This window comes from Cervus elaphus, chromosome 27, assembly GCF_910594005.1.
Source record: "Cervus elaphus chromosome 27, mCerEla1.1, whole genome shotgun sequence".
In the NCBI taxonomy this organism is placed as follows: Eukaryota; Metazoa; Chordata; class Mammalia; order Artiodactyla; family Cervidae; genus Cervus; species Cervus elaphus.
In genome coordinates this window covers 24,277,087-24,287,118 of record NC_057841.1, presented here as the reverse complement: position 1 = coordinate 24,287,118, position 10,032 = coordinate 24,277,087, and the positions used below count along the sequence as shown (strand labels likewise).

At 43.9% G+C, this 10,032-nt stretch overlaps 1 protein-coding gene across 1 annotated transcript in view; it reads right to left on the bottom strand.

Moving 5' to 3' along the window:
- Positions 1–7,717: 7,717 nt before the first annotated feature.
- TPGS2 (tubulin polyglutamylase complex subunit 2) overlaps positions 7,718–10,032 on the bottom strand; it is a 60,338-nt gene continuing 58,023 nt past the window's right edge. Inside the window, exon 7 of the mRNA XM_043889182.1 lies at positions 7,718–9,559. Coding sequence (XP_043745117.1) covers positions 9,329–9,559 — 231 coding nt within the window. The 3' untranslated portion in view covers positions 7,718–9,328. The remainder of the gene's footprint in view (positions 9,560–10,032) is intronic.

Genomic DNA, 10,032 nt, shown 5'->3' with positions numbered 1-10,032 from the left:
ACAAAGCTATGGTCATCAATGGTGTGGCACCATTACGAAACAGACACATAGATCAATGGTACAGAATAGAGAGCCCACAGATAACCTCACACTTACATTATCCATCCGTGACAAAGGAGGCAAGAATATACAATGGGGAAGATACAGCCTCTTAGATAGTGTTGGAAAAATGGACTGCTATGTGCAGAAGAATCAACCTGGCCTACTCTCACACCATACACAGAAGTAAGCTTACGGTGGATTAAAGAGTTACATGTCAGGCCTGAAACCACAAAGCGTCTAGAAGAAAACATAGGCAGTGTGCTGTTTGTCATCAGTCTTGGCAATATTGATTTTTTTTTTTTTTTTTTTTGCTCAGGCAAAGGAAACAAAAAATAAATGGGACTACACGAAATTAAAAAGCTTTTGCACATTGAGAGAAACTATACCCAAAATGAAAAGACCACTTACAGCGTGGGAGAAGACATTTGCAAGCAATATATCTGATGAGGGGTTAATATCCAAAATATCCAAAGAATGTCTATAACTCAATGTGGGAAAAGAAAACTTGATTAAAAAATGGACAGAGGGCCTGAATAGACATTTTTCCAAAGAAAACATATAGATGGCCAACAGGCATCTGAAAAGATGCTCAACATCATTAATCATCAGAGAATTGCAAATTAAAGCTACAATAAAATGTGTTGGAATGGTTATTATAAAATACAAGACAACAAATAACAAGTGTTGGGGAAAATGTGGAGAAAAGGGGAACTTCGTTGGTGGGAATGTACATTGGTATAGCCACTATGGAAAACAGTATATAGGCTCCTCAAAAAGATTAAAAAGAGAACTATGATATAATCTAGCAATTCCACTCATAGGTATTCATCTGAAGAAAGCAAAAACACTAATCAGAAAAGACATATGCACCCCTATTTTTATTGCAGTATTATTTATAATAGCCCAAATTGGAAGCAACCTAAGTGCCCATCAGTAGATGAATGAATAAAAAGATGTGATATATATGTGCACACACACTGAGTGGTGTATTAGTCATAAAAAGATGAAATCTTGCCATTCTGACAACAGGGATGGAACTAGAGAATATTATGTTAAGTAAAATTAGAGAATGACAAAAACTGTATGATTTTACTTGTATATGGAATCTAAAAATGAAAACAAACAAACATAATAAAACAGAAACAGATTCACAGATATAGAGAAAACAGGTGGTTGCCTGAGAGGTGGGGGTGGGGGAAGGAGAGAAATGGGAGAGGGAAATTAGGAGGTTCAAACTTCCAGTTATAAAATAAATGAGTCACAGCTATGAAATGTACAGAGTGGGGAATATAGTCAATTACATAATATTTCTTTTACAGTGACAGATGGTAACTAGACTTATCATGGTGATATTTTGAAATGTATAGAAACATTGAATGGCTATATTGTATACTAGGAGCTAACATGAAGTCATAGTTCAATTATACTTTAAAACAAACTCTCGGAGAAAGAGGTCAGATTTGTGGTTACCAGACGCAGCAGGTGAGGGGAGGAGGAATTGGATGAAGGTATTCAAAAGGTACAAAGTTTCAATTATAAGATAAGTAAGTACTAGGAGTGTAATATACATGATAAATATGGTTAACACTGCTGTATGCTATATATAAGGTTGTTTGGAGAGTAAATCCTAGAAGTTCTTGTCACAGAAATACTTTTTTCTGTTTCTTTAATTTTGCATCTACATGAAATGGGTGTGATTAAACTTACTGTGTAATCATTTCATGATGTATGTAAAATCAAATCATTGGACTGTATACCTTAAACATATACAGGGCTATATGTCAATTATATCTCAGTAAAACTGGAAGAAAAGATGCTCCACCGAGGCCGAGCACAACGCGTGACAGATATGGCATGAATCCACCAGAGGTAAGCGGACACCTTCTGTCCCTGTCTCAGCAGCAGGTCTCTTGGACCGAGACAGGTCCCTGCAGCACCTGGACTATTCACCTGGCCCCGCTAAGCAGAGGCCCAGGCTTTTGCTCTATCACAAAAAAATCCAGAAAGCTCATTTCCCTTCAGAGACTCCTTGACAGCTTCTGCCTAGCGGGACTTTCAACACTGCTCTGCTTTGTGGGAGGGGGTTCCACTGGGTGACAGTCATATGCTTCTGGGCAGGGCTGTGGGCTAGGAAACAGAAACAGTCATCCTTCCCAAAAAAATGTCTGAATCAAGTACACAGTGGAATAATTGTATTTTTGTAAACCCCAAGTTTCAAGTAAGAATCTGAAAGGTAGCTGTATAGAGAGATGGCTGCCTGGGGACGCTTTTGGAGCTGCTGTATCCAGCCCCTGAGAAACAGGTGTCCTTGATGGTATGCTGGTTGAGGTCGTTTTGACTGGAGCTCAGCACACACCTTGAGTGGTAGACCTGGCTACAGAATTAGAGTGATTTAGTCAACATCAGAGAGCTTCCCGGCTCAGAAGATTAGCTATGAGATTGAAAGTGACAATCCCACTTCTGACAAGACACATCTTTGGGCTTCCCTTGTGGCTCAGATGATAACCCACCTGCAATGCAGGAGACCCAGGTTCGATCCCTGGGTCAGGAAGATCTCCTGGAGAAGGGAATGGCAACCCACTTTCATGGACAGAAGAGCCTGGTGGGCTCATAGTCCCTGAGGTTGCAAAGAGTCAGAGATGACAGAGTGACTAACACAATACACGTTTCCCCGGTATAAACCACCCTCAGAAATGCAGTCTCAGTGGAGGAAAATGGGTTCTAATCCAACAGCCTGTCGGTATGTGGTATGAAAAAAAAGCTTTTCTCTCTCTCTGTGGATGAAAAACTTGTTCTCAAGTTTGTAAAGGTTATGAAAATTTAAACAACTTCCTAAATTAACATCAGAAAATAGAACGTCACCTTTGGGTGAAAGTAAACTTTAGAAGCTTGTGTTTATAGAAAAATGTTGAAGGTGATCTCCCAGTGTTTCAGTGGCCAAAAACATGCTTTGTGAAGACAGTAATTAAGGCCTCAGCAGTCTGTTTTAGAATCACATGTTTAAAGGAAAATAGCATTTCTCATTAAGTGATTCAGTAAGCATATATTCTATCAATAAAATCCCAGCCCTCCGTCTTGAACCTGTGTGGACACGGTCCTGAGCCACCTGTGGGAGCAGGTGTGCCTCAGAAGCCCCCAGACATTGAAACACAGACCCTCAAGTCCAGTCGAGAGCTCCATCTCACCCAAGGGGTGGCCTCGCTTAAAAAGAACATTCACACACACACACACAAAAATAACATTCACAAGTGTTGAGTTGGGAACTGGAGCCTTGGCAAAGGTAAGCTGTTTCTCCAGAGGCTTAATCTTGTCCTCACTTCGCAGTTTTGTCTTGAGGGATGAGGTCTCTCCCTCTGTTGGCCTGGAAATGTCCTGAGGGTTGTTTGGGTTCCTGCTCTGGTGGATCTCCAAGATACTCTTTCTACTGCGAGAAAAGAAAGAGGCAACTGATCCCCAGAGGAAAAGCAGGTGATCTGAGAAATGTCACTTCTCAAGTGGTTACTTGTGAGCTCAGCAGCGTTTCTCAGTCAGGCCCACCTGCTCCCAGGGAGGGCGGAAGAGACGAAGTGCTTTAAGGTGCAGGCTAAACATCTTTTGCTATTAAAATTTTTTTTAAAAAAGATGCAGGAAACCTGTTCTTTCACATTCTGCAGCTTTCCACGCTGGAGACACTGTACAGCCCTAGAAACTGAGCTGCTTTGGGGCCTTTGTCTCCAATGTGGGGGGAAGCCCAGAACCCACAGAGGCCGATCTGCAGCCAGGACTGCGGGCCCTTGTGGGGGAAAGCCCAGAACCCACACAGGCCATTCTGCAGCCAGGACTGTGGGCCCTTTTCCAAGGTACATAGTGACATGCTGACTCATCCTGGGCTTGCCCTGTGAGCCAGAGGTTGTAAAAAGAATCTTTAAAGTGTTAAAGGATGCTGTATCTTAGAAAAGTATCTGAAGTTGAGTAAATGTCCCTGTTCTTTGTTGAATATGGTGGTGGTGGTGGTTTAATTGCCAAGTTGTGTCCAACTCTTGTGATCCCATGGATATATAGTCCATCAGGCTCCTCTGTCCATGTGATTCTCCAGGCAAGAATACTGGAGTGGGTTGCCATTTGACCTTCCCAACCCAGGGGTCAAACCCACATCCCCTGCACTGCAAGCAGATTCTTTACCATTGAGCCCCCAGGGAAACTCTTTGTTGAATATAACATGTTACAAAAGGCCTTTGCGGCAGTTATTCTGAGAATTGTGAAAATAAGCCATGCATAGTCCAAGACAGGGTTGCCCAACAGAACATTCTGTGATGATGGAAATGTTCTATCTCTGCCCTATTCAAATGGCAGCTACTAGACATACATGATACAGAACACTTGGAATATGACAAGAGCAGAATTTTGAAGTTTAATGGCTATCTGTGGCTAGTCACAACTGTACTGGACATCACAGGTCTGAAAGAACACATATTGTTATGTACTTGTTGCTGTTTATTCATCCTGTATAAAGTTTTTCATGTGAAATTGTGTATAAAATTGCTTTGAGGTAGTGTTCATCAAGACCTTAAGATCAGTGTTTAAGAAGCTATGTTCATTGCCTGCCTACATTGTGTTCTGAGCCTTGTGGGGCCCTGTCCTTGGTGGAGACTTCTGTGATTGGCATTCACTGCCATCCATCAAATACTCACTCTTCTCTCCCAACACATCCCACCTAGATGATGCACCGTCTCCTCGGCAGAGACCACATCAGGCCTGTGTGTGTGACCCAGGGATGTATGCCATGGCTGAGCACACATCTCCAACAGCCAAATCCACCCTGTAATAAAGCTTTACAAAGCACCACTTCACTTCTTGTGTTGTTTTCGCCATGGCCCTCACTACTGCATTCAGGCCCGCTCTCAATAGATATTATCTATGTGAGATGAACTGGTTGGCTGTTGGTAAGTGCTGCATTTACCAGAGTGCGTACTGGTCAAGGCTCAGGTGCTGGGTGCCGTAGGAAATGTACGGATGTGTAACCACAAAGATCCCACTTCTGAAACCACAAGGGACACTGATAAACAAGATTTCCGAGTCACAGCCAGTGGGTGCAAGAGGCAGGCTAGGAGATGTGGTTTGGATGTCAAGACATGGGCATATAAGCAACATATTTCATTGTGACAGAGGCTTCTGAAAGAGGTGGTTTCTGAGCTGGATGCGGATGTCCTGCCTCTAAAACACAGCAGTGGTTGCATTTTGAGAGTTTAAATGAATATATAAGCGTTTCCACAGCTTTTTTCCCCTCATTATTGGGTAGTCTGTTTCTGTTGGGTCTATCCTGGATGTAAGTATGTGGCAGCTCCTAATGCAGCACACAACTGTGAACTAATTGATTTTAAGTGTAATCTACTACTGTTTCATTTGGCTCCACACGAAGCAGCATGGTTGGCAGTGGTAACCCTCTGTCCCAACAACCACTGAGGACACAGGAAACAAGGCAAGACGATCAGGTTAACGGAGTGGTTCGGGTGTGAAGCGCTCCCCTGGAGTGGGCTCTCCTTGAGGACTCAGCTTCTCAGATGCTCCGAGGTGGAGGCGGACTGGAGCTGGACCTGGGGAGGAAGACGTGAGATGGCTGGCCAGCACTGCAGGTTGGAAACTACAGGTGTAAAGTCACAGAAGGGGGAACCACACTGGTGTTTTGGAAGGAAAGTGAGAGGGGCAGTAGGCAGAGGCTGGCTCGTACAACGCTAACGGCTACAAAGGTTGCAGCCACGTCACACTGGAGGAAGGGACCAGCCTCTGTGTTCTCACCTGCGTATTTAATCTTCACGATAACTCCGTAATGAAGGCTGATGCGTTAACCAGAGAATGCTTGGTGGTAAGACAGAATCCCGTCTGGGTTGGCTTAAGCCAAAGAAGGAAATTCATCACAGCATCCCAGTTTCAACTGGTCCTCACCCAGTGTCATCAACTCTGGTCAAGGAGGCAGAGTTAACTACACAAATGTGGCTACTGGGGACATTGTACAATATGTCTCCTGAACAGAAAGGTTAATACGTGTTGTAATCCCTAGAGCAACTGCTAAAACAGAATGCAAAGAAGTATAACTTAAAAACCAACAACTAAGTTAAAAATGGAATTATTTAAAAACTAAAGGAGTAAAGAACGGGTATAGATAAACTATGGTTGATCATAGGTCGGTCGTTGTTGAAACCAGGTGATGGATAGATGGGGATTCATTATACTATTCTTTGTAAATGTTTAAAACTCTTCATGATAAAAAGCTTTTAAAATGGATGTATTTCAAACAGAAACTAAAAGGTCCCATGGTTCTCCTGTTCCAATCACTGTGTACGAGTCACTGGACTGAAAATATTTTGAGTTCTCCACGCAATGAAAGCAAAACCACCCAGACCCATTAAGTAGAAAGTTTGACAGTCTGTGAACATTATTGTCATCATTGTGGTTGATTTAAAGTCCTGATGCTTGGAATCTTTCCTCGCAATTTTGATTTTGGCGGTCTGGAGGAGACCTGGGCATCTTGTATTCTGTACCCAACCCCAGTGACGCTGATGCATGCCCACATTTGGGGAGGACAGCTTCAAGAGGTGTTCTGTGGATTAGCCTCTGCAAGCTGCCCCTTGTCGTGCCTGTCCTTGGCCTGGGTACCTCCCTGCCTCAGGACGTGAGCAGCACGATGATGTGGCATTTCATGTACAACCTGAGCTACATCAGTGCCTCGTGAAGCATCCTGCTTTTATTCCCATTCTGTGATTCCAGCACAGACTCTTTTTCCTGGGCGGGTGATTTATAGAAGTGCCTACTGCCATTTTAATTGCTTTAGTTTCAAAATATTAACATCCTGGTGAGCTTTTCCCCCATGTAATCCTCTTAACCTGTTGTCTGGAGTCTTTCACCAGGAGTGCTCCCTTCCTCCTTCACCAGGGCCAGCTTCACGTGTGTGTGATCTGTACAGTCATGCAAGGCCCCCGCACTCAGACGGTCTCACTTTTGGTTTAACGCTCTCCTGACACTGCCTTGAAATTCCTTGTTTTGTCTTTGAACTGTGTAAGTCAAGGTATGGTGAGACAAAAGTGTGTACACGTGAGCAGAGGAGATACGTGCAATGTGTTTGTCCCGTTCTTACCACTTTTCACTTACAGCCTTTGTGATTCCCAGGAGAACAGAATTCCAGTGGGCCTACCATACAGGAAGAGATTCAGAGTTTAAGGCAAGTTTGTCATGTCTACAGCTGAGAAGGTAAGGACACGAGGCCCCAGAGGTCGTGCTTTCTATCTGAAACAGATTTCATTCAAATACACAGAGAGGGTAATGGCATTCTAAGAACCGTGAGTGACCATGGAACCCATACCTTTCCCTTCCTACTCATGTTACTTTCCTGTAATAGCCAGCCACTTACACTGAAATGAGGACACGGAAGAAAAGGAAAACCGAGGGCAGCTCCTAATTTCTCTTTCCTGCAGTCCTTCCTTACTCCCCGCTAAGTTGAGACTGTGTACATATCAAAGAGTGAAATAAAGGTTGAGCTAGTTGTGTGTTGTTTCCACTGTTTTGGTAAGAATGAGACATATATATACATACAACAGATATGAAATAATTGTGTGATTTTGCTTTCTGAATGTGAATTAAATGCTGTTATAGTGACATTTAAAACTGCAATAGCCCAAAAGTAGAAAGATGAATGATAAAATTGTAATAATTTAAAACTTTAATTTTTCCTGGAATAGCATTGGGTATCAAACAAAAAAATCTGTAACAAGTTGTGAGAAGAAAGGGAAAACATTTTCGTGCTTTTCGTGGTAATGCCTACTGGAATTTTGGAGATAGGGCCCCACACCCTAATTCTGCACTGGGCCCTGTGTATTAGGAGCCAGCCTTGCTCTTAACTGGTCTGCCCCTCCTGAGGCGGTCTCAAACCTCCCCACAGTGGAAGCCGCTTCTGTCTGCAAGCCCTCTGGGGACTCCAGCTGATTGTCGCGGGCCTGAAGGGCACCGTGGCTTTGGTGGCTCCCCTGCTGCTTCATTTGTGAAATTCAGAATTGGACCAGGACTGATGCAAAATAATTCAGGGGCTCCAAAAGCACTAGGATACCCACCACATTGGCAGACAACACAAATTCTCAGTCCCCTTCTAGCCTGGACTTGGGGAAGCAGCCAAATGCTGGGCTCTCTCATCTGGCACTGCTGGTTCTCCCTCTGATGAGTTCTGGAAGAAAAATACTGCGGAAGACTAACTATTATCCTTGTCACCTGGGCTCCTCTCTGCCCTCTTCTGCCACTCTGTGAACTGCTGAGCAGCTGTGAGTAGGCAGAGCAGGTGGAAGCTCCTGCCAACAGCGACTGATTCCATCCAAACTCTTCACAAAGAATCCTGGCAAAGCAATGCTTGGGAGGCCGTGTTTTCATGGTACAGTAGAATCACTTCTTAAAACAATGTGAGAAAGATAATTTTGGCAAATGTGCAAATATCACATCACAAAACTGGAAACAAGAAACTTTACAGAAAACTGATGAAGATGAAAAAATATATAAAATTGAAAATGAGCAAAGCAAGATCTGCTTGTGGGGAAGGATATAAAAAACATAAAAATGTATCTTCAGGATTTTACGAGGAACATTATAACCCATCGAACTATGAGTGTTTAATATTCTCTAACAAAAATGAGCTGATCTGAGTAAGGGTAATGCAAAAATATTGTAATGTAGTGCTACCCAACAGAACTTTGTGTGATGATACAAATGTTTCATCAAAATACAGAATCCATTAGCCACATGAATATATTATACCCAATGTGGCTAATAAAACTCAATTTTTAATATGGCTTAAATTTAGCGGCTTTAAAAGTGGCTACCAACTTGAACAGCATCGTTCTAGTGCCTCCTAGGTCAAAACCAGTGGTTTCTTTGGGGAACCTCTGTAACTACTGCTGACGGGTGGCGGGGGGTTGGGGTAGAAAGAAAAGATAGCTCTTAACAGATCTACTTAGTCACCTACATAAAAGCTTGCATTCCTCACAGCTCCCAGGAGCAGTAGACGGCACAACCTGCTGTAATGGGTATGCAGGAAGGATTCTTGGGGAGACCTGAGTATGCCCTTCCAACTCCTGGCTCAGGCCAATGGGAGTAAAAGGCCTAGGATTCTGTCATTCAGATGGGGAGAGGAATCGCGTCTCAGCCTTTTGGCTGAGATCAAGTGCAGACGGAGAGAGGACTGTGGTTCCACACACAGACTCTGAGGTTGGGCCATGCCCGGGGCATCTGTGCATGGACGTCACCACTGTGGGGAGGCAGAGGGGGATGCTCATTTCCGGACAGGGTTTCCAGACCCAGAGGAGGATTTGGAGGTGGAAGCAGGACCTGAGGGCCCTTTCTGGCCACCTGCAGGCTGAGCAGGCCCTTTCTTCTTGGGGATTATGGTCTTGTTCTTGCTCTTGAACACTTTGCTAGGATCCAGCTTGTTCACAAAGGAGTCTGTCTCTTCAGTGAGGAGGTTTGTGTTGTAGGTGATGGGTTTATACATGTTGAACCATTGCTGAAAGGCAGAGTTGGGAGAGACGGTCACAATTCAAAGGAGACAAGCATGTGCTCATGTTCTTTAGTGGAGATAGAGGGGTAGAGAGCTGGGGAGATGAGGCAGAGAGTAAAAGTTTTCATGAAAAACTGCCTCTAAAATCTATCAGCACTTCCTTTGGGTAAAAAGGAAGACACACATTGCTTTATGGGGTCTTATAAATGGACCTTTAAATAGAGCAGGATGAGGATGAAGAATCTGAGTAAATGTGCTTCCTTCTAACGTAGTGAGCCCTGAGCCTGGGATACTAGGTCCCCAAGGTACAGGGTATAGTGTCCTTCTAACACCGGTCTCTGCCCCTCGGGTGGATTGAGTAGCATCCTTCCCATGGGGAAAGAGCAGACCAAGACCAGAGCCGGCTCTGCTGAGGGAAGCTGCCTGCTCTCTTCCTGGGCAGCTGAAGGCAAAGGGCATCTACACTTATTGATGTTCAT